Source organism: Mobula hypostoma, chromosome 27 (genome assembly GCF_963921235.1).
Source record: "Mobula hypostoma chromosome 27, sMobHyp1.1, whole genome shotgun sequence".
Classification (NCBI taxonomy): Eukaryota; Metazoa; Chordata; class Chondrichthyes; order Myliobatiformes; family Myliobatidae; genus Mobula; species Mobula hypostoma.
The window spans coordinates 22252506-22276516 of record NC_086123.1 but is presented as its reverse complement, the minus strand read 5'-3'; the positions used below and the strand labels follow the sequence as shown (position 1 = coordinate 22276516).

Sequence of the window (24011 nt, the reverse complement as noted above, 5' to 3'; positions counted from 1 at the left end):
CAGTCCTTTCAGCTTCCCAAGGATCTTCTCCTTAGCAATAACAACTACACTCACTTCTGTCCCCTGACACTCTCGACTTCCAGGCATACTGCTTGTGTGTTCCTTGGTGAAGACCGATACAAAATATTTAAGTTCATCCTCCATTACTACTCCTTCAGTGTTATTTTCCAGAGGTCCAATAAACACTCGCTTTTACTCTTTATATAGCTGGAGACAAACTTTTAATATCCTCTTATATTATTGGCTAGCTTGCATGTATATTTCGTCTCTTCTCTCTATGGTTTTTTAGTTGCCTTCTATTGGTTTTAAATGTGTTCAGTAATTTTTGCTATATTGTATGCCCTCGTTTTTGCTTTTATGCTGTCTTTAACTTCCCATCAACCACTGTTGCCTCATCCTCCCTTTAAAATACTACTTCATCTTTGGGATGCATCTATCCTAAACCTTCCGAATTGCCCTCAGAAACTCCAGCCACTGCTGTTCTGCCATTATCCCTGCTAGTGTCCCCCTCCAATCAACTTTGGTCTGCATATTGAAGTCCCCCATGACACTGGCAAGGATAACGGCAGGGTAACATTGCCCTTTTTACTAGCCATTTCTATCTCCCATTGTAATTTGTATCCCACATCCTTGGCTACTATTCAGAGGCCTGTAGAAAGCTCCCAAAAGAGTCTTTTTACCCTTGTAGTTTCTCGACTCTACATCTTCTAATCATACTTCACTTTTTTCTAGGAAATTGATTCATTTTTTACAAATAGAGCCACCACACCCCTTGGCCTACTTGCTTGTCCTTTCAATACAATGTGTATCCTTGGATGTTAAGCTCCCAACTGAGATCTTCTTTCAGCCATGACTCAGTGATGCCACATCATACCTTCCAACCTCTCACTGCAATACAATATCTACCTTATTCTGTTTACTGCGTATATTCAAATATAACACCTTCTGTCCTGTATTCATCACCCTTTAAGATTGTGCCATGTTACACTTTAACTCATCACACTGACTGCAATTTTGTCCTATCATCTACACACCCTTCCTAACAGTCTCACTACATACCACATCTAGTCGTAAACCAACTGCCCCATCCTCAGCCCTATTCCCATCCCTTGTCACATTAGTTTAAACCCTCCCCAACAGCTCCAGCAAACGTGCCTACAAGGATATTGGTCCCCCCTCGGGTTTAGGTGTAATCTGTCATTTTTGTACAGGTCATACCTTCCCCAGAAGGGATCTCAATGATTCAGAAATCAGAAACCCTGTCCCTTGCACCAATTCCTCATGACAATAATAAACTGATATTTGCCCAAACTAGAAATAATCAATATTCACTGACATTTTCAGTGTTCCTGGTTTGGATTAGTATTTCTACCATCTCAGACTCTAGATACGGACTATCTACATTTACTTTCTGGCCCAAGTAAATTACTTCCTTCTGCACAAAAGAGATATTGATTTCTCTCAAACTTGCCATTGTGCTGATGTCTCAATACTGTGGCCATTGCTATTAGGATACCATCTGTCTGTGTAAAGAATGAACAGCTCTCCGCGGTGTCCTATCAAGGGTTGCCAGAGCGTTTCTCATAAGGACATCATAAAAGTGCACAAATACAATGGGTTCTAGGGAATAATTATTAGATACAGTTGATTAGTTACATCTACATTCTAAGCTTGCACCTAGCTGAATAAGTACAACTTTATGAAGATCTTGACCTACAGATCTGAAAAATGGCCAGAGAGGATTGTTTATCATCCAAATATAAAATTTCCATAGCACAACTAACTCTCCCCTGCTTTAGGCACTACAGTAGTGGATGTCACCAATCGTGGGGTATTGTCTACCACATCATTAGATTTGTTTGCTTTGCCTTCACACATACCTTCTGTATAGCAACAGCTCAAATGCCATCTATAAATTTACTGATGTTGATGGAATCTCAAATGATGACAAGGAGGCACACGAGGGCACAATACTTGTAGATCAGCCGGTTGAGTGGTGTCACAACGACAATCTCAAACCCAACAGCACCAAGACCAAGGAATTAAGTGTGGATCTCAGGAAGAGGAAGTTGAGGGAACACCCACCAATCCTCATTCTGGGTGTCAACATCTCACAGGACCAAGCTGAGCCCAACAAACATTGCAATGATGAAGAAATCACATCAACGGATTTACTTCATTCAGATTTTGAAAAGATTCTGCATTTCACTGAAGACTCGCAAATTTCTAAAGATGTACAGTGGATAGCATTCTAAATGCTTGTATCACAGCCCGGTCTGGGGGCTCTAATGCACAAGAATGCAAAAGACTGCAGAGCATTGTAAACTCAGCCAGCTTCATTATCGGCAAAACCCACTCCACCATCAAGTACATCTTCAAGAGGTGGCGCCCCAAGAAGGTGGGGTTCATTACTAACATCTGGAACGCATGCTGATTCCACCCAATTCTTCTTCAGCTTGAATTTTAGCTTCGGAACCATCTGTTCCTGTCCTCACTCTGACATCTTGAAGTAACCTCCTGAATTTCTTGGATATACAGACGTAGTCTACTTGGTTCTCTGTTATGTGGTCAAGTGACACCCAGGTGTTCTTTGGAGTTCTTTTGTGGGGAAAGCGATGGTGCCTCAGATGACCATGTTATTCAACGCACACATCAGCAAAGAGCTCTCTGTTCCCATTCATCACACCGTTGTAACCAATATCATCTGATCCTAATTTTGCATTGAAGTCTCCCATGAGAATGTTAACATCTCCCTCAGGATACACTTCTAGGATGTTCTGGGGTCTGTTGTAGAAAGCATCCTTGGTTTCGTTGTCACTGTCATTAGTTGGTGCATGACACTGTACAACACTCAACTTGATCCTTTTTATCTTCGTTCTAAAGCAGTGGTCCCCAGCCACTGGGCCGCAAAGCATGTGCTACCGGGCCAGGAGGAATCGATACGAGTCAGCTGCACCATTCCTCATTCCCTTTCACGCACTGTTGAATTTGAACATAGGGTTGCTAACTGTCCCGTATTTGCCAGGACATCCCATAGATTGGGCTAAATTGGTTTCTCCCATACAGGATTGCCCTTGTCCCGTATTTCCCCCGCTAAGGTAGAGCGTTCCTATGAAACCTTTCGTGCTGAAATGGCATAAAGCGAAGAAGCAATTACCATTAATTAATATGGGAAAAAATTTTTGAGCGTTCCCAGACCCAAAAAATAACCTACCAAATCATACCAAATAACCCATAAAAACTAAAATAACTCTAACATATAGTAAAAGCAGGAATGATATGATAAATACACAGTCTACATAAACTAGAAATAATATACGTACAGTGTAGTCCGGAAGATTAAGCCAAAACCGATTTGTGGGGGGAAAAAAAATCGGCACGTACGCGCATGCACACGAAGGTGCCCACGCAAGGCTTCATGGTCATGGTAGTCTTTCTTGGGGTAAACACAAGTGTCCCGTCAACACACAAAAAATGCTGGTGAACGCAGCAGGCCAGGCAGCATCGACAGGAAGAGGTACAGTCGACGTTTTGGCCCAGGACCCTTCGTCAGGATTTGACTGCTACTTTTGTCCCTTATTTGGGAGTGAGAAAGTTGGCAAGCCTCCCTAACTGTAAAAGACATGTTGAGGTGAGTTTAACCCTACTTGAACAACCCACCCCCCTCCCACCCGGTTGACCGGTCCACAAAAATATTGTCAATATTAAACTGGTCCATGGTGCAAAAAAGATTGGGGACCCCTGTTCTGAGATGACGTGGGGACCATAGGCTTCTCATCCTATCAATACTTCCTGTACGACCTTTGATACACGAGTGCCGCTCCTTGTGTGTGTGTGTGGTGCATCGTCTTCCTCATTCCCCGAATAAAGCTGTCATCAGCCACCTCTCCCCAGACTGTGTCCATCTTGTCTCACTGATGCTGAGCAGGCTCAGATTGACGGTTTTCCCATCTCGGCCGCCACTTGCGTTGTCTTTACACTTTCATACGGTCTTTACATTCCACCTTCCAATGGTGGCGAACTGGATGATCGGCCCTGTGGCTTCCCCCACGACTTCATACATCTTCTAGGCAAAGGTCCTTCCTCTCTCAGAGGCGAGGTCTTTGGAGCTTCTGTTGGGTTTTCTGTAGCTCTTGGTTTCTACGGGATGGGGTTGCTAGCCCCATGCCCAACACTCGTTTCGCTGCAGTCCATGCCAGAGTTCACAAATAAAAATGACCCAGACTATTGAAAAAAACATTCCATCAGCCAAGTGGCCGATTAAAGAAAAAACCCTAAACTTGATTATAATTTTCCTTCAAAAGTCCCAGCTGCTATTTGTCCCCCATTCCTAATTTGCAGATATTTTAATATTAACTGCCCTCCAAATGATGATAATCAACGAAGGATTCCCTCAGAATGCATGCTCTCAGGCACACATTAAAGGCACAAAATTCAATCATTCAACACAAAATGGACAATGCATTATTTCCAATACAGTATTTCACTTGTCAGATTTACAACTCGTAGCACAGCCAAGCTTAAAATTAATCAGTTACGCAAAAAGAGCTCTTCTATAAAGACTTGTTACCTATCCTCAAAGAGGAAGTTTGGTGCAGTGGTTATACCACTAGACAAGTAATCCAGGTGATTGGACAAACAGTCCAAAGATCAGAGTTCAAATTCACCTTGCAATTGTAGAAGCCAGATAAATCTACCCGCAGGAAGATGGACCAAAGAGTTTGGTCAAACAGGGCGGGTCGTGGCCCATAAAGAGCACAAACACCAGTAATGACCAGCTAGACCAATAATCAGTCCTGTCAAACTCAAAATTAAAGTGAGATGTTATGTTCTATTTAAGCACCAATGACCCTTCATCTTATTTTATTGCAATTTATAGAGCCCGGTGTCCACAAGTTAGCTGTCACCATTGTCCACGTAAATTGTTTTTAAATTGCCTTTGTAGACTTCAGCAAGGGGAATACGTACCCGTCCTTATTGAGGGTTCAGAAGCAGAAAGGGTATCAATGTCTCTGAAGATCTATCCTGGGCCCAACATAATGATCCAATTAGAAAAAAGGCACAACAGCAGCTATATTTCCATTAGGAGTTTGTGGAGATTTGGTATGCCTTGCAAGACTCTAACAAATTTCTACAGAGCATTCTGACTGGTTTGCATCACCTTCTAGTATGAAGGGGGCCATGTAGAGGATCAGAAAAAGTTGCAGAGGATTGTAAACTCATCAAGCTCCATCATGGGCACTAGCCTCCTTAGCATCGAGGACATCTTCAGAAGGTGAAGGTTCAATTGTTAAGGCAGCATCCATCATGAAGGAGCCCCACCACCCAGGACATGCTCTCTTCTTACCACTACAATCAAAGAGGTGGTACAGGAGACTGAAGACATACACGGTTAGTTATGCAGGTACAGAAAGCAATTAGGAAAGATAAGAGAATGTCATTGTTTGTTTCATATTTCTGACAACATAGGAAGCCATTTGGCCCACTGAGTCTATGCCACCCCATCAGTTTCATTCACCTATGTACGGGATCTTTCTTTTTTGTATGTTAAATTTAAAATGGCTTCTTTGTTATGTTATACTTGGGAATGCTTCTTTGTTATGTTAAATGTTGAGGAAATCTCTAGCTAGACATTTGCTTGGGTTAATACAGATAGCAGCGTGCTATTAGCCAATGGGTATTCATGTTATGTGATAATGCTGTATCATATGACTGGGGACGGGGTTTTTGGCGGGGAGTCGGGGGAGAGACGGGGAGTCGGGGAGGACGGTGGACGTGCGGAAAGGCTCCGGTCGATCACTTCGGGTGGTCCCGAGCCGTGAGTCGACAGGATTCGGGTGGTCGTCAGGAATCGATTGAGCTCCAACGGTTGTGCGCGAAGAACTTGGACTTTGATAAGTCTGGCGCCTTTTTTTTCATTACTTCCTTTTCTGTATCAAATTTATATTAATTTCATAGACTTAGTAATATCTATAAAGTGTACTTGGTAAAACGTACTGGGTGTGCTGGCTGATGATCGATGTTTGGGACTGATTTGGGCGGCAGTGGTGCAGCGACCGACTCAGTGGGAAGCGTTCAGGCAGGTGCTGGGCGGGATTTCCCCTAGACATATACGAGCCAATATAACAGCGTTACATCCAATGGACCTCCTGTCCCATGATCCTCTCGTATCCCCTTTTGCCTATCACCTGTCCAGCTCTCGGCTCCATCCCTCCCCCTCCTGTCTTCTCCTATCATTTTGGATCTCCCCCTCCCCCTCCCACTTTCAAATCTCTTACTCACTCTTCCTTCAGTTAGTCCTGACGAAGGGTCTCGGCCTGAAACGTCAACTGCACCTCTTCCTAGAGATACTGCCTGGCCTGCTGCGTTCACCAGCAACTTTGATGTATGTTGCTCCCTTGTAATCTGGTTTCTCTTTCTCACATGCCAATTAACTCGTCCAATTCTCCAATAGCTAAATAACCCACCAACCAGCAGATATTTTGAACATAAACACCCCGGAGAAACTCATGCAGACACAGCAAACACATGCCAACTCAACAGACCTGAATTCAATCTGGAAGATTGAGCTGAGACACAGCAGCTCTAAAACCATGGCAAGCGGATTTGAAGACCAAAGTTGGAAGGTAAGTCTTCAGTAACACAGAGCAATGGTGAAACTACATCTGAAGTACTCTGGGTTAGTCTCCTTTTTGAAGGAAGGATGTAATGTGTTAGAAGTTCAAAAGATTGACTAGACTGATCTGGAATACATGGGTTATTTTTAAGGTAAAGGCTGGACAGGATCCCCAGCCAAGAGGGGATACGATTGAAGCAGAGTGGATATGGAAATGCAGCTCCCTCTTATGGAAGAATCAAGAAGCTTGCCTCATTTGTTAATCTTAGAGGACAAGGCTCAGAAGTCAAAGACTAAAGGGCACAAAATCTGAAAGTAGAGACTGTTAAGCAAGAAGGTGAAACATCACCAGGGGTGGGCAGGAACACAAGATTATAGAAACAGAATTTAGCTATTTGGCCCAGAGTCTGCTCCAGCATTTCATCATGGCTGATCCAATGTTCCTCTCAGCCTCAATCTCCTGTCTTTTCCCTGTATCTCTTCGTGCCCTAACCAATCAAGAATCTTTCAACCTCTGCCTTTCAAATCATGGAATCATTTCTGAACTCTCCAGTTTCAGTACATCCTTTCCAAGACAAGGGGCCCAAAGCTGTTCACAATACTCCCACTGAGGCCTCACAGGTGCTTTATACAGCCTCAACATTACATCTTGCTTTGATATTCTGGTCCTCTCTCATTAACTGCTAACATTGCATTTGCCTTGCTCACCAAAGACTCAACCTGCAAATTAACATATAGGGAATCCTGCACAAGGACTCCCAAGTCCCCTTGCATCTCTGTTTTTTTGGATTTTCTCTCCATTCAGAAAATAGTCAACCGTTTCATTTCTCCTACCAAAGTGCAGGACCTTACACTTTCCAACAATGTACTCCATCTGGCATTTCTTTGGCCATCCTCCTAATCTAAGTCCTTCTTAGCCTCTCTACTTCCTCAAAACTACCTGCCTCTCCACCCATCTTCATATCATCTGCAAACTTTGCAACAAAGCCATCAATCCCATCATCCAGATCATTGACATAACATAAAAAGGATCAGTCCCAACACAGACCCCTGTGGAACACCACTAGTCACCGGCAGCCAACCAGAAAAGGCTCCTTTCATTCCCTCTCTTTGCTTCCTACCAATCAGCCACTGCTTTATCCATGCTAGAATCTTTCCAGTAATACCAGGGCTCATAGCTTGTTAAGCAGCTTCATGTCTGGCAACTTATCAAGGGCCTTCTGAAAATCCAAGTACACAACATCAACCAATTCTGTGTCTGTCCTGCTTATTATTTCTTCAAATAAACTTCTTGATAATATGGGATATATTATAATCAGATGGGATATATTATAATCAGATCAGTCATAATCTGATTGCATTCTTGAGGGGATGAGTGTCCTGTTCTTGTCCGTAAGACAGGAGCAGAATTAGGCCATTCAGCCCACTGAGTCGGCTCTGCCATTCGATCATGGCTGACTTACTATCCTCTCAACCCCATTCTCCTGCCTGTAACTTATGATATCCTTATTAATCAAGAGCTTAGCAACCTCCACTTTAAAGATACTCAATAACTAGGTCTGCACAGCCATCTGTAGCAATGAATTCCACAGATTCACCACCCTCTGACTAAAGAAATTACTCATTTAAAGGAATATTCTAGTATTCTGAGGCTGTACCCACTGCTCCTAGGCCGGGAGGAGGGGAGGGGGGGCAGGAGGGAGAGGGGAAGGAGGGAGGGGGGAAGGAGGGAGGGGGAGGAGGGAGGGGGGAAGGAGGGAGGGGGGAAGGAGGGAGGGGGGAAGGAGGGAGGGGGAGGAGGGAGGGGGGAGGAGGGAGGGGGGAGGAGGGAGGGGGGAGGGGGGAGGGGGGAGGGGGGAGGGGACAGTTCAGGGGAGAGGGGAGGGGACAGTTCAGGGGGAGAGGGGAGGGGACAGTTCAGGGGGAGAGGGGAGGGGACAGTTCAGGGGGAGAGGGGAGGGCCGGGAGGAGGGGACGGTTGAGGGGGAGAGGGGAGGGCCGTGCAGGGGGACGGTTGAGGAGGGAGAGGGGAGGGCCAGGAGGAGGGGAGGGTTGAGAGGGGGAGAGGGAAGGCCGGGAGGGGGGAGTTTGAGGGGGAGGGGCAAGGGGGAGAGGGGAGGAGAGGGCCGGGAGGAGAGGGATGGGGGGGGGGAGGGAAGGCTGGGGGGGGGAGTTTGAGGGGAAGGGGGAGGGCCGGGAGGAGGGGGCGGTTGAGGGGGAGAGGGGAGGGCCGGGAGGAGGGGGCGGTTGAGGGGGAGAGGGGAGGGCCGGTTGAGGGGGAGAGGGGAGGGCCGGGAGGAGGGGGCGGTTGAGGGGGAGAGGGGAGGGCCGGGAGGAGGGGGCGGTTGAGGGGGAGAGGGGAGGGCCGGGAGGAGGGGGCGGTTGAGGGGGAGAGGGGAGGGCCGGGAGGAGGGGGCGGTTGAGGGGGAGAGGGGAGGGCCGGGAGGAGGGGGCGGTTGAGGGGGAGAGTGGAGGGCCGGGAGGAGGGGGCGGTTGAGGGGGAGAGGGGAGGGCCGGGAGGAGGGGGCGGTTGAGGGGGAGGGGGGGGCCGGGAGGAGGGGGCGGTTGAGGGGGAGGGGGGGCCGGGAGGAGGGGGCGGTTGAGGGGGAGAGGGGAGGGCCGGGAGGAGGGGGCGGTTGAGGGGGAGAGGAGAGGGCCGGGAGGAGGGGGCGGTTGAGGGGGAGAGGGGAGGGCCGGGAGGAGGGCGCGGTTGAGGGGGAGAGGGGAGGGCCGGGAGGAGGGCGCGGTTGAGGGGGAGAGGGGAGGGCCGGGAGGAGGGCGCGGTTGAGGGGGAGAGGGGAGGGCCGGGAGGAGGGCGCGGTTGAGGGGGAGAGGGGAGGGCCGGGAGGAGGGCGCGGTTGAGGGGGAGAGGGGAGGGCCAGGAGGAGGGGAGGGTTGAGGGTGGGGAGAGAAGGCCGGGGGGGGGGAGTTTGAGGGGGAGGGGCGAAGGGCGAGGGGGAGGAGAGGGCCGGGAGGACGGGAGGGTTGGGGGGAGGAGAGGGAAGGCCGGGAGGAGGGGAGTGTTGAGGGGTGGGGAGACGGAAGGCCGGGGGCGGGGGGGAGTTTGAGGGGGAAGGGCGAGGGGCGAAGGGCGAGGTGGGGAGAGGGCCGGGATGAGGGGACGGTTGAGGGGGAGAGGGGTGGGCCGGGAGGAGGGGGCGGTTGTGGGGGAGGGGGGAGGGCCGGGAGGAGGGGGCGCTTGAGGGGGAGGGGGAAGGGCCGGGAGGAGGGGGCGCTTGAGGGGGAGGGGGAAGGGCCGGGAGGAGGGGGCGCTTGAGGGGGAGGGGGAAGGGCCGGGAGGAGGGGGCGCTTGAGGGGTAGAGTGGAGGGCCGGTAGGAGGGGACCGTTGAGGGGGAGAGGGGAGGGCCGGGAGGAGGGGACCGTTGAGGGGGAGGGGAGTTTGAGGAAGATGGGAGGCCGGGAGGAGGGGAGAGTTGAGGAGGAGGGGAGGGTGAGGAGGAGGGGAGGGTGAGGAGGAGGGGAGGGTGAGGAGGAGGGGAGGGTGAGGAGGAGGGGAGGGTGAGGAGGAGGGGAGGCCAGGAGTGGGGGTTTAGTGGAAAAGGGGAGGCCGGGAGTGGGGGTTTAGGGGGAAATGGGAGGCCAAGAGGAGGGGAGGGTTGAAGGGGACAGGGATGGTCGTGCGGGGTGGTTTGAGGGGGAGAGGGAAGACCAGGAGGAGAGGAGTTTGAGGGAGAGAGGGATGGCCGGGGGGGGAATTTGAGGGGGAGAGGGAAGGCCGGGAGGTTTGAAGGGGAGAGGAAAGGCTGGGGGGGGGGAGAAGGATGGCCGGGAGGAGGGGAGGGTTGAGGGGGGGGAGAGGGGAGGGCCGGGAGGGGGGGGGAACGGTGGAGGGGGAGAGGGGAGGGCCGGGAGGGGGGGGGAACGGTGGAGGGGGAGAGGGGAGGGCCGGGGGGTGGAACGGTGGAGGGGGAGAGGGGAGGGCCGGGAGGGGGGGGAACGGTGGAGGGAGAGAGGGGAGGGCCGGGAGGGGGGGAACGGTGGAGGGGGAGAGGGGAGGGCCGGGAGGGGGGGGAACAGTGGAGGGGGAGAGGGGAGGGCCGGGAGGGGGGGAATGGTGGAGGGGAGGGGGACGGTGGGGGGAGGGGGGGGAATGGTGGAGGGGAGAGGGGGGAACGGTGGAGGGGAGAGGGGGGAACGGTGGAGGGGAGGGGGGAACGGTGGAGGGGGAGGGGGGAACGGGGAGGGGGAGAGGGGGGAACGGTGGAGGGGGAGAGGGGGGGAACGGTGGAGGGGGAGAGGGGGGAACGGTGGAGGGGGAGAGGGGGGAACGGTGGAGGGGGAGAGGGGGGAACGGTGGAGGGGGAGAGGGGGGAACGGTGGAGGGGGAGAGGGGGGAACGGTGGAGGGGGAGAGGGGGGAACGGTGGAGGGGAGAGGGGGGAGAGGGGGGAACGGTGGAGGGGGAGAGGGGGGAACGGTGGAGGGGGAGAGGGGGGAACGGTGGAGGGGGAGAGGGGGGACGGGGAGGGGGAGAGGGGAGGGCCGGGAGGAGGGCACGGTTGAGGGGGAGAGGGGAGGGCCGGGAGGAGGGCACGGTTGAGGGGGAGAGGGGAGGGCCGGGAGGACGGGAGGGTTGAGGGGGAGAGGGGAGGGCCGGGAGGAGGGGGCAGTTGAGGGGGAGGGGGAAGGGCCGGGAGGAGGGGGCGCTTGAGGGGGAGGGGGAAGGGCCGGGAGGAGGGGGCGCTTGAGGGGGAGGGGGAAGGGCCGGGAGGAGGGGCGGTTGAGGGGGAGAGGGGAGGGCCGGTAGGAGGGGACGGTTGAGGGGGAGAGGGGAGGGCCGGTAGGAGGGGACGGTTGAGGGGGAGGGGAGTTTGAGGAAGAGGGGAGGCCGGGAAGAGGGGACGGTTGAGGGGAAGGGGAGAGTTGAGGAGGAGGGGAGGGTGAGGAAGAGGGGAGGCCAGGAGTGGGGGTTTAGTGGGAAAGGGGAGGCCGGGAGTGGGGGTTTAGGGGGAAAGGGGAGGCCAAGAGGAGGGGAGGGTTGAAGGGGAGAGGGATGGTCGTGCGGGGTGGTTTGAGGGGGAGAGGGAAGACCAGGAGGAGAGGAGTTTGAGGGAGAGAGGGATGGCCGGGGGGGGGAATTTGAGGGGGAGAGGGAAGGCCGGGAGGGTTGAAGGGGAGAGGAAAGGCTGCGGGGGGGAGAAGGATGGCCGGGAGGAGGGGAGGGTTGGGGGGGGGGGAGGGTTGAGGGCCGGGGGCGGTTGAGGGGGAGAGGGGAGGGCTGGGGGGCAAACGGGGTAGGGGGAGATGGGAGGGCCGGGGAGGGGGAAACGGTGGAGGGGGAGAGGGGAGGGCCGGGGAGGGGGGAACGGTGGAGGGGGAGAGGGGAGGGCCGGGAGGGGGGCGGAACGGTGGAGGGGGAGAGGGGGGGAACGGTGGAGGGGGAGAGGGGGGGAACGGTGGAGGGGGAGAGGGGGGGAACGGTGGAGGGGGAGGGGGGGAACGGTGGAGGGGGAGGGGGGGGAACGGTGGAGGGGGAGGGGGGGGAACGGTGGAGGGGGAGGGGGGGAACGGTGGAGGGGGAGGGGGGGGAACGGTGGAGGGGGAGGGGGGGGGAACGGTGGAGGGGGAGGGGGGGGGAACGGTGGAGGGGGAGGGGGGGGGAACGGTGGAGAGGGAGGGGGGGAACGGTGGAGAGGGGGGGGGGGGAACGGTGGAGGGGGAGGGGGGGGGAACGGTGGAGGGGGAGAGGGGGGGAACGGTGGAGGGGGAGAGGGGGGGAACGGTGGAGGGGGAGAGGGGGGGAACGGTGGAGGGGGAGAGGGGGGAACGGTGGAGGGGGAGAGGGGGGGAACGGTGGAGGGGGAGAGGGGGGGGAACGGTGGAGGGGGAGAGGGGCGGGTGAGGGGGGGAACGGTGGAGGGGGAGGGGGGGGAACGGTGGAGGGGAGAGGGGGGGAACGGTGGAGGGGAGAGGGGGGAACGGTGGAGGGGAGAGGGGGGAACGGTGGAGGGGAGAGGGGGGAACGGTGGAGGGGAGAGGGGGGAACGGTGGAGGGGAGAGGGGGGAACGGTGGAGGGGGAGAGGGGGGAACGGTGGAGGGTGAGAGGGGGGAACGGTGGAGGGGGAGAGGGGGGAACGGTGGAGGGGGAGAGGGGGGAACGGTGGAGGGGGAGAGGGGGGGAACGGTGGAGGGGGAGAGGGGGGAACGGTGGAGGGGGAGAGGGGGGGAACGGTGGAGGGGGAGAGGGGGGGAACGGTGGAGGGGGAGAGGGGGGGAACAGTGGAGGGGGAGAGGGGGGAACGGTGGAGGGGGGGAACGGTGGAGGGGAGAGGGGGGAACGGTGGAGGGGGAGAGGGGGGGAACGGTGGAGGGGGAGAGGGGGGGAACGGTGGAGGGGGAGAGGGGGGAACGGTGGAGGGGGAGAGGGGGGAACGGTGGAGGGGGAGAGGGGGGAACGGTGGAGGGGGAGAGGGGGGAACGGTGGAGGGGGAGAGGGGGGAACGGTGGAGGGGGAGAGGGGGGAACGGTGGAGGGGGAGAGGGGGGGAACGGTGGAGGGGGAGAGGGGGGGAACGGTGGAGGGGGAGAGGGGGGGAACGGTGGAGGGGGAGAGGGGGGCACGGTGGAGGGGGAGAGGGGGGGAACGGTGGAGGGGGAGAGGGGGGGAACGGTGGAGGGGGAGAGGGGGGGAACGGTGGAGGGGGAGAGGGGGGGAACGGTGCAGGGGGAGAGGGGGGGAACGGTGCAGGGGGAGAGGGGGGGAACGGTGCAGGGGGAGAGGGGAGGGCCGGGAGGAGGGCACGGTTGAGGGGGAGAGGGGAGGGCCGGGAGGAGGGCACGGTTGAGGGGGAGAGGGGAGGGCCGGGAGTAGGGCACGGTTGAGGGGGAGAGGGGAGGGCCGGGAGGAGGGGAGGGTTGAGGGTGGGGAGAGAAGGCCGGGGGGGGGGAGTTTGAGGGGGAGGGGCGAAGGGCGAGGGGGAGGAGAGGGCCGGGAGGACGGGAGGGTTGAGGGGGAGAGGGGAGGGCCGGGAGGAGGGGGCAGTTGAGGGGGAGGGGGAAGGGCCGGGAGGAGGGGGCGCTTGAGGGGGAGGATTAAGGGCCGGGAGGAGGGGGCGCTTGAGGGGGAGGGGGAAGGGCCGGGAGGAGGGGCGGTTGAGGGGGAGAGGGGAGGGCCGGTAGGAGGGGACCGTTGAGGGGGAGAGGGGAGGGCCGGTAGGAGGGGACGGTTGAGGGGGAGGGGAGTTTGAGGAAGAGGGGAGGCCGGGAAGAGGGGACGGTTGAGGGGAAGGGGAGAGTTGAGGAGGAGGGGAGGGTGAGGAAGAGGGGAGGCCAGGAGTGGGGGTTTAGTGGGAAAGGGGAGGCCGGGAGTGGGGGTTTAGGGGGAAAGGGGAGGCCAAGAGGAGGGGAGGGTTGAAGGGGAGAGGGATGGTCGTGCGGGGTGGTTTGAGGGGGAGAGGGAAGACCAGGAGGAGAGGAGTTTGAGGGAGAGAGGGATGGCCGGGGGGGGGGAATTTGAGGGGGAGAGGGAAGGCCGGGAGGGTTGAAGGGGAGAGGAAAGGCTGCGGGGGGGAGAAGGATGGCCGGGAGGAGGGGAGGGTTGGGGGGGGGGGAGGGTTGAGGGCCGGGGGCGGTTGAGGGGGAGAGGGGAGGGCTGGGGGGGGAAACGGTGGAGGGGGAGATGGGAGGGCCGGGGAGGGGGAAACGGTGGAGGGGGAGAGGGGAGGGCCGGGGAGGGGGGAACGGTGGAGGGGGAGAGGGGAGGGCCGGGAGGGGGCGGAACGGTGGAGGGGGAGAGGGGGGGAACAGTGGAGGGGGAGAGGGGGGGAACAGTGGAGGGGGAGAGGGGGGGAACAGTGGAGGGGGAGAGGGGGGGAACAGTGGAGGGGGAGAGGGGGGGAACAGTGGAGGGGGAGAGGGGGGGAACAGTGGAGGGGGAGAGGGGGAGAACAGTGGAGGGGGAGAGGGGGAGAACAGTGGAGGGGGAGAGGGGGGGGAACGGTGGAGGGGGAGAGGGGGGGAACGGTGGAGGGGGAGAGGGGGGGAACGGTGGAGGGGGAGGGGGGGGAACGGTGGAGGGGGAGGGGGGGAACGGTGGAGGGGGAGAGGGGGGGAACGGTGGAGGGGGAGAGGGGGGGAACAGTGGAGGGGGAGAGGGGGGGAACAGTGGAGGGGGAGAGGGGGGGAACAGTGGAGGGGGAGAGGGGCGGGCCGTGAGGGGGGGAACGGTGGAGGGGGAGAGGGGCGGGCCGGGAGGGGGGGAACGGTGGAGGGGGAGAGGGGCGGGCCGGGAGGGCGGGGAACGGTGGAGGGGGAGAGGGGTGGGCCGGGAGGGCGGGGAACGGTGGAGGGGGAGAAGTGCGGGCCGGGAGGGGGGGGAACGGTGGAGGGGGGGAATGGTGGAGGGGGAGAGGGGCGGGCCGGGGGGGGGGGAACGGTGGAGGGAGAGAGGGGGGGAACGGTGGAGGGGGAGAGGGGCGGGCCGGGAGAGGGGGGAACGGTGGAGGGGGAGAGGGGCGGGCCGGGAGAGGTGGGGAACGGTGGAGGGGGAGAGGGGCGGGCCGGGAGAGGGGGGGAACGGTGGAGGGGGAGAGGGGCGGGCCGGGGGAGGGGGGGAACGGTGGAGGGGGAGAGGGGCGGGCCGGGAGAGGGGGGGAACGGTGGAGGGGGAGAGGGGCGGGCCGGGAGAGGGGGGGAACGGTGGAGGGGGAGAGGGGCGGGCCGGGAGAGGGGGGGAACGGTGGAGGGGGAGAGGGGCGGGCCGGGGGGGGGAACGGTGGAGGGGGAGAGGGGCGGGCCGGGAGGGGGCGGAAGGGTGGAGGGGGAGAGGGGCGGACCGGAAGGGGGGGGACGGTGGAGGGGGAGGGGGGCGGAACGGTGGAGGGGGAGAGGGGGGGAACGGTGGAGGGGGAGAGGGGGGGAACGGTGGAGGGGGCGAGGGGCGGGCCGGGAGGGGGGGGAACGGTGGAGAGGGAGAGGGGCGGGCCGGGAGGGGGCGGAACGGTGGAGGGGGAGAGGGGCGGGCCGGAAGGGGGGGGGACGGTGGAGTGGGAGGGGGGCGGAACGGTGGAGGGGGAGAGGGGGGGAACGGGGGAGGGGGAGAGGGGGGGAACGAAGGAGGGGGAGAGGGGGGGAACGATGGAGGGGGGGGATGGTGGAGGGGGAGAGGGGTGGGACGGTGGAGGGGGAGAGGGGTGGGACGGTGGAGGGGGAGAGGGGGGACGGTGGAGGGGGAGAGGGGGGACGGTGGAGGGGGAGAGGGGGGACGGTGGAGGGGGAGAGGGGAGGGCCGGGAGGGGGGGACGGTGGAGGGGGAGAGGGGAGGGCCGGGAGGGGGGGGACGGTGGAGGGGGAGGGGGGAACGGTGGAGGGGGAGAGGGGAGGGCCGGGAGTGGGGGGAACGGTGGAGGGGGAGAGGGGAGGGCCGGGAGGGTGGGGGAACAGTGGAGGGGGAGAGCGGAGGGCCGGGAGGGGGGGGCGGTGGAGGGGGAGAGGGGAGGGCCGGGAGGGGGGGACGGTGGAGGGGGGTACGATGGAGGGGGAGGGGGGTGACGGTGGAGGGGGGGACGGTGGAGGGGGGGGACCGTGGAGGGTGGGGACGGCGGAGGAGGAGAGGGGAGGGACGGTGGAGGGGGAGAGGGGAGGGCCGGGAGGGGGGGGACGGTGGAGGGGGAGAGGGGAGGGCCAGGAGGGGGGGACGGTGGAGGGGGAGAGGGGGGGACAGTGGAGGGGGAGGGGGCACGGTGGAGGGGGAGGGGGGAGGGCCGGGAGGGGGGGGACGGTGGAGGGGGGGAGGGGAGGGCCAGGAGTGGGGGGAACGGTGGAGGGGGAGAGGGGAGGGCCGGGAGTGGGGGGAACGGTGGAGGGGGAGAGGGGAGGGCCGGGAGTGGGGGGAAACGGTGGAGGGGGAGAGGGGAGGTCCGGGAGTGGGGGGAACGGTGGAGGGGGAGAGGGGAGGGCCGGGAGTGGGGGGAACGGTGGAGGGGGAGAGGGGAGGGCCGGGAGTGGGGGGAACGGTGGAGGGGGAGAGGGGAGGGCCGGGAGTGGGGGGAACGGTGGAGGGGGAGAGGGGAGGGCCGGGAGTGGGGGGAACGGTGGAGGGGGAGAGGGGAGGGCCGGGAGTGGGGGGAACGGTGGAGGGGGAGAGGGGAGGGCCGGGAGGGTGGGGCAACGGTGGAGGGGGAGAGGGGAGGGCCGGGGAACGGTGGAGGGGGAGAGGGGCGGGCCGGGAGGGGGGGATGGTGGAGGGGGAGAGGGGTGGGACGGTGGAGGGGGAGGGGGGACGGTGGAGGGGGAGGGGGAGGGGGGGACGGTGGAGGGGGAGGGGGGAGGGCCGTGAGGGGGTGGACGGTGGAGGGGGAGGGGGGAGGGGGGAGGGCCGGGAGGGGTGGACGGTGGAGGGGGAGGGGGGAGGGCCAGGAGGGGGGGACGGTGGAGGGGGAGGGGGTGACGGTGGAGGGGGAGAGGGGAGGGCCGGGAGGGGGGGGACGGTGGAGGGGGAGAGGGGAGGGCCGGGAGAGGGGGGACGGTGGAGGGGGAGAGGGGAGGGCCAGGAGAGGGGGGACGGTGGAGGGGGAGAGGGGAGGGCCGGGAGAGGGGGGACGGTGGAGGGGGAGAGGGGAGGGCCGGGAGGGGGGGACGGTGGAGGGGGAGAGGGGAGGGCCGGGAGGGGGGGACGGTGGAGGGGGAGAGGGGAGGGCCGGGAGGGGGGGGACGGTGGAGGGGGAGAGGGGAGGGCCGGGAGGGGGGGGACGGTGGAGGGGGAGAGGGGAGGGCCGGGAGGGGGGGGACGGTGGAGGGGGAGAGGGGAGGGCCGGGAGGGGGGGGACGGTGGAGGGGGAGGGGGGAGGCCAGCGGGGGGGGGTGGGTTGAGGTGGAGAGGGAAGGCCGGGAGGAGGGGAGGTTGAGGGAGAGAGGGAAGGCCGGGAGGAGGGGAGGTTGAGGGAGAGAGGGAAGGCCGGGAGGAGGGGAGGTTGAGGGAGAGAGGGATGTCCGGGGGGGGGTTGAGGGGGAGGGGGGAGGGTTGAGGGGGAGAGGGGAGGGCCAGGAGGAGGGGAGGTTTGGGGGGGAGAGGGATGGCCGGGGGGAGAGGGGGGAGAGGAGAGGGCCGGGGGGAGACGGGGAGAGGAGAGGGCCAGGGGGAGAGGGGAGGGCCGGGAGTGGGGAGGGTTGAGGGGGAGGGGGGGAGGTTTGAGGGGGAGAGGGATTGCCGGGGGGAGGTGGGACGGGGGTCAGGGGGGGACGGGGGGGGAGGGGGGGAGAGGGGAGGGCCGGGAGTGGGGAGGGTTGAGGGGGAGGGTTGAGGGGGAGGGTTGAGGGGGAGGGTTGAGGGGGAGGGTTGAGGGGGAGGGTTGAGGGGGAGGGTTGAGGGGGAGAGGGATGGCCAGGAGGAGGGGAGGTTTGAGGGGGAGAGGGATGGCCAGGGGGAGAGGGGATGGCCGGGAGGAGGGGAGGTTTGAGGGGGAGAGGGATGGCCGGGAGGAGGGGAGGTTTGAGGGGGGAAAAGGAGGCTGGGAGGGGGGGTTGAGGGGGAGAGGGGCAGAGAGGAGGCTGGGAGGGAGGGTTGAGGGGGAGAGGGGCAGAGAAGAGGCTGGGAGTGGGGGTTGAGGGGGAGAGGGGCAGAGAGGAGGCTGGGAGGGGGGGTTGAAGGGGAGAGGGGCAGAGAGGAGGCTGGGAGGGGGGGTTGAGGGGGAGAGGGGCAGAGAGGAGGCTGGGAGGGGGGTTGAGGGGGAGAGGGGCAGAGAGGAGGCTGGGAGGGGGGTTGAGGGGGAGAGGGGGAGTGGGGAGGCCGGGGGGGGTTGAGGGGGAGAGGGGCAGAGAGGAGGCTGGGAGGGGGGGTTGAGGGGGAGAGGGGCAGAGAGGAGGCTGGGAGTGGGGGTTGAGGGGGAGAGGGGCAGAGAGGAGGCTGGGAGTGGGGGTTGAGGGGGAGAGGGGCAGAGAGGAGGCTGGGAGTGGGGGTTGAGGGGGAGAGGGGCAGAGAGGAGGCTGGGAGTGGGGGTTGAGGGGGAGAGGGGCAGAGAGGAGGCTGGGAGTGGGGGTTGAGGGGGAGAGGGGCAGAGAGGAGGCTGGGAGGGGGGGTTGAGGGGGAGAGGGGCAGAGAGGAGGCTGGGAGGGGGGGTTGAGGGGGAGAGGGGCAGAGAGGAGGCTGGGAGGGGGGGTTGAGGGGGAGAGGGGCAGAGAGGAGGCTGGGAGGGGGGTTGAGGGGGAGAGGGGCAGAGAGGAGGCTGGGAGGGGGGGTTGAGGGGGAGAGGGGGAGAGGGGCAGAGAGGAGGCTGGGAGGGGGGTTGAGGGGGAGAGGGGCAGAGAGGAGGCTGGGAGGGGGGGAGGGGGAGAGGGGGAGAGGGGGAGTGGGGAGGCCGGGGGGGTTGAGGGGGAGAGGGGCAGAGAGGAGGCCGGGGGGGTTGAGGGAGGAGAAGGGGGTTGAGGGAGGAGAAGGGGGTTGAGGGAGGAGAAGGGGGTTGAGGGAGGAGAGGGGAGGCCGAGAGGGGGGGTTGAGGGGGGAGGGGGGGTTGAGGGGGGAGGGGGGAGGGGGGGGAGGGGGGAGGGGGGTTGAGGGGGGAGGGGGAGGGGGGAGGGGGGAGAGGGGAGGCCGACAGCGGGGAAAGAAGACGGTTGAGGGGTGTAAGTATGCGCCCTGCCGGCGAGAAGGAGAAGATGACCAGCCCGAGGATGGGGTGTGAGGACGGGGACGGTCAGGAATGCAACGGCCGGGAAGTCGGGCTGGGGGTTGTGCGTCGCGCCCGCCCGACGGCAAAGGCGGCGGCCGATGGCGCCTGACAAGCCGGGACGCCGCGGCCGAGCCGCCGCTGACGGCTCCCTTACCTCGTCCTGTCCCGCAGGAAGAGCAGCTTGATGAGGCCGTGCGTGTAGCGCTCTAGCCCGGCTTTGCTGAGGCTGGTTACCCGCAGCCGGTGCTCCAAGATGTGAAGGTCCATCTCTCACACGTACACCGAAGCAGAAGGAAAGAGAGCGGCCCGCCCACCCAAATGGCATCAGTTTACTTGAATTTCCTATTTTTTAAACCAAAAAGTAACAGACAGCAAATGGTTGGCCTGAGTTGCAACAAATACAAACGTTGTTGCATTAGACATAAACTGAGTCCAATCCTGTATCAACCCCTTAAGCCAACTGCAACAGCATTTACCATTTAAACTGGCAATGCCTCACTTCCGAAACACTTTTTTTTCGGAAATGCTCCTCCCTCTAACCTTTCTTTGTCTTGGTGTGAACTGAGGAAGAAAATCAAACTACAATGTGCTTAAAGCTCCTCCCAAATAAATTCTTCGACTTATTCCAGCCGACTCGTTTCCATTCTATTTGGCCGGAATGGAGTTAACCTAATTTTAAAATTTGACCACAGGGCTGTACTGAAAAGAGCTGTCATGCGAATGATTGGGCAGAAACTTGTACGCGTGTACTTTCTTGGCTGTTTCTGGATTATGACATCTCCTTGGAGATCAGAATTTTCAACCGATGATTATCAAATGTTCCTTTAGCCTTCGGGCTTGTTTGTTTTGAGCTTTACCAAGGGTCTTATACAATTGGACTGCCTCGGGCCAATTTTCAGAATATGGTTGTCTTCAGGGTACCAACCATTCAGGAGTCAATTAATTAATTAATGAGAGATTGATTTCTGCAAGAATTTGGCAGGAAATATCATAAGAACCGCTGTAATTGTGGAGGTTTTTAAGGTCGTTCTGTGTTGGATCTGGAGTGGGAGGTTGTTTGACAACCAAAAGACATTCTATAGGGCAATCAAATTCTCTTCCGCTCTCTGTTTGACAGGGAAAGGCGGAGTGTTAGAAAGACACACGTGTCAGATAGCAAATGGTAACAGAGCTGGGGCAGAGACAGTGGGAGGCAGGAGGTCATTAAGTAACCGATGCTTAAGCAAAGGAGAATTGTTCCATGGGGCAACGGTCCTAATCATTCTCTAATACTGCTCTTCTAGGTAGTCCTACTGGTCCCTATAATAAACTCAATCACCTACACGCTAGCTTCAAGACTGCCAATTGTTTCCTTTGTGCTCAAGAAATGAAAAACAAGAACCGTTATTGGGCTTTATTAACCCATTGTATGCCTGAGATTATTTTCCTGCAAAGAGAATGGAAACTGGCCACGATTTCACAATTCAGTTTTCCTGAATGCTGGAAAGTTGCCTTGCGGGTCCCCCCAACCCCCGACCTCCCAACTGGACATTTAGGATCTGAAAGGGCACGCTAGCCTAGTGGTTAGGACAACGCTTTACAGAACCAGCGACATGGGTTCAATTCCCGCCGCTGCCTCCCTGATCTGGATTCCTCCCACAGTCCAAAGGCGTTCCGCGATTAGGCTAGGATTAAAATCGGAGGTTTGCTGGGCTGGGAGGGCCTACTCCCGCGCTGTATGTCGATAGATGAATAAATAAATAACATCCTGCTCTCTCTCTATGACTAATGTGTGATGCAGAAACTGTCTTCCATTTTAAATATGCTCCCGCAGTGGCCAGTGCAACATCTTCAAAGGTGCTGTGTACTGGGTATGTCTAGTATGGAAGGGGATGGGGTGCAGATGCACAAGATCGTAAAAAGGCTTCAGTGGGTGGAAGATGCCGCCAGCTCCGTCACTGACAGGAACTCTCCACCATCGAGGACATCTTCCAAAGGTGGCACCCATCATTAAGGATTCACCATCTGGGCATATCCTCTTCTCGCTACTACCATAGCACAGGTGCCTGAAGAACCAAACTCAAAGTTTTAGAAACAGTTTCTTCCCCCTTCTGTCATGGTACTTCTAAACAGTCCATGAACCTATGGATTTTATCTTGCTATTACTCTCTTGCACTATTTATTGATTCATTTTTCAAAGTTTGAAGTAAACTTATTAATAAATTACATATATGTCACCATATACAACACTGAGATTTATTTTCTTGCAGGCATACTCAATAGGTCCATAATAGAATAATAACCATAACAGAATCAATGAAAGACCGCACCAACTTGGGCGTTCGACCACTGTGCAAGAGACAACAAACTGCAGATACAGAAAGAAAGAAAGAATAATAAATAAGCAATAAAGCAATAAGCAATAAAGATTGAGAACATGAGACAAAGCATCCCTGAAAGTGAGTTCAGAGGTTGTGGGAAATTTTCAATGATGGGGCAAGTGAAGCTGAGTGAGGTTATCCCCTTTGATTCAGAGCCTCAGGGCTGAGGGGCAGTAACTGTTCCTGGACCTGGTGGTGTGAGTCCTGATGCCCTTCTACCTTCTTCTGGAAAGGCAGCAGCGAGAAGAGAGCATGACCTGGTTGGAGGGGGTCCCTGATGATGGATGCTGCTTTCCCGCGACAACGTTTTGCATAGATGAGTTCAACAGTGGGGAGGGCTTTAGCCACGATGGACTATCTTTTGCAGGATTTTCTGTTCAAGGCCATTGATGATTGCATTCCAGGCTGTGATGCAGCCAGTCAACATACTCTCCTTGCACCTCTATAGAAGTTTGTCAGAGTTTTAGATATCATACCGAATCTTCACGAACTCCTAAGGAAGTAGAGGTACTGCTGTGCTTTCTTTGTAATTGCACTGATGTGCTGGGCCCAGGACAGATCCTCCAAATTAACACTGGGGAATTTAAAGTTGCTAACACTCTCCTCCTCTGACCCTCCACTCTCTTGGCCTTGGAAGTTCAGGTCCAGTGATACAAGTAATTGTCACAAACTGGGGTCTTCCTTGGTTGCAGTGGATGGCCATGACTTCTGCCCCTTTGCTCTCCAGGGAGCATTGCAGAACCACCTTCCTGGCCGTCGGATCTCACTGTTGATCTCATCCGCCCTGTCCGCCAGAGCTGACTTCACATGCTAAGGCAGGTATGTCTCTATCTCATTGTAGTGTGAGGCCTGCCGGCTGCCCTCACCTGGTTTAGCCCACCAGTCGAAGCGGTGTACCGGGGTGTGGCTGCTGTCGCATGCAAACAGCTACTGGGAGCCACAGGAGAGAGCTGAGTGTCCGGATTGGGACCAAAGGTTATTGAGCTGCCCCGGAATGAACACGACGTGCTCCTTCACCACAGGCGCTACCCCTCCCTGGACACCCCATACCCTCCTAATGGAGTTTTACTGCATTCAATAAGCACCGCAAACATTACAATAAACATAGGAATTAGGAGAGGGACTAGACTACAAGGCCCCTCGTATCTACTTTGTCCATCTTTTAAAAAGATCATGATTGATCCGATTGTCACCTAAACCTTGCATTGTGCAAACCTGTGGCAAACTTTCACCCCTTTTGCTTATCAAGAACCCATTTCACCGTGGACCGGCTAGTGGCGCAACGAAATTGTGCCGGACCTGGGAGCGGAGGTTCCCGGGTTCGAAACTAGTTGGGTCCGCTCCCGAGTACGCTTTCCATCAAGTGTCGAGATCGCAACTTGACCTCGTAAAATAAAGGGAGAATACTGCAAAAATGTCTGTGTGAGGAGTGGAGGCCACACAGTCTCTCTCTCTCTCTCTCTCTCACTCCGCGCCTTGTAAAAGCCATGAAAAAGGCATCATCACGGGCGCACGCATGCACATGCCAAAAAAAAGAACCCATTTCACTATTTTCCTCATAAAACCCACTTGTCATAATCTTTCTCACTCATTTAAACTATATCAAATTGCATGCTCTTTGTGTCCTTCTCACAATTAACTTTCTTTGTGTCATTAACAGATTTGGCCGGCCAGTGGTGCAGTGGCATTTGCCCTGGGCTATGAGGCGACTGATCCCAGGTCTGAATCTGACTGGCTCCGTGCTGGATTGAGTGTCAAGGCCTTGTAGAAACAGACAAGAATGCTAAAGAAATGGCAAGGTTGTGACCTGATGCACCAAAAGACGTGGATAAGAACAACAACTAAAAAATTTTAGTAATTATCCCTTTGGTGCTTTCATCCAGATTATTTATAACTGTGAGATATACAAGGCCCTTTGATTCCTGTGGCCACATATTACATTTTCCTGAAACAGACCTGCTTATCGCTACTCCTTGTTTGTCAGGCAACCTTTTATCCATTTCAATATCTTACTACCTCCGGTATTTGCTTTTATTGTCCACGATAACCCTGATGAGGCACTTCATCAAATCGGCCTTCAAGAAATTTAAATATAGTATAAACGTACTCTGTAGCACATCCCCTCTTCAAAAGGCAAACTTCAGTGGTTACTTGAAGACAAAGCAAGACCGCTGAGGGGCTGAGTACGGGAGATGAGAGGCTTCAAAGTAAATTTTATTATCAGAGCACATATATGTCACCATATGCAATTCTGTGAACATACTCAGCAAATCTAGAATCATTCTAGAATAAAGGAGATGTCCTCATTTTTCAAAGAAAGGGGATTCCCTTCCTCCACCATCAACGCTGCCATTTCACGCACGTCTGTTCTTACCCCATCCTCCTGCCACTCTACCGAGCATAGGGTTT

At 58.2% G+C, this 24011-nt stretch overlaps 1 protein-coding gene across 1 annotated transcript in view; it reads right to left on the bottom strand.

The window, feature by feature from the left end:
• The window catches only part of LOC134338593 (cytosolic arginine sensor for mTORC1 subunit 2-like), a 73270-nt gene extending 53365 nt beyond the window's left edge, over nt 1-19905 (bottom strand). Inside the window, exon 1 of the mRNA XM_063034553.1 lies at nt 19397-19905. Coding sequence (XP_062890623.1) covers nt 19397-19509 — 113 coding nt within the window. The 5' untranslated portion in view covers nt 19510-19905. The remainder of the gene's footprint in view (nt 1-19396) is intronic.
• Between the last annotated feature and the right edge of the window lie 4106 nt (nt 19906-24011).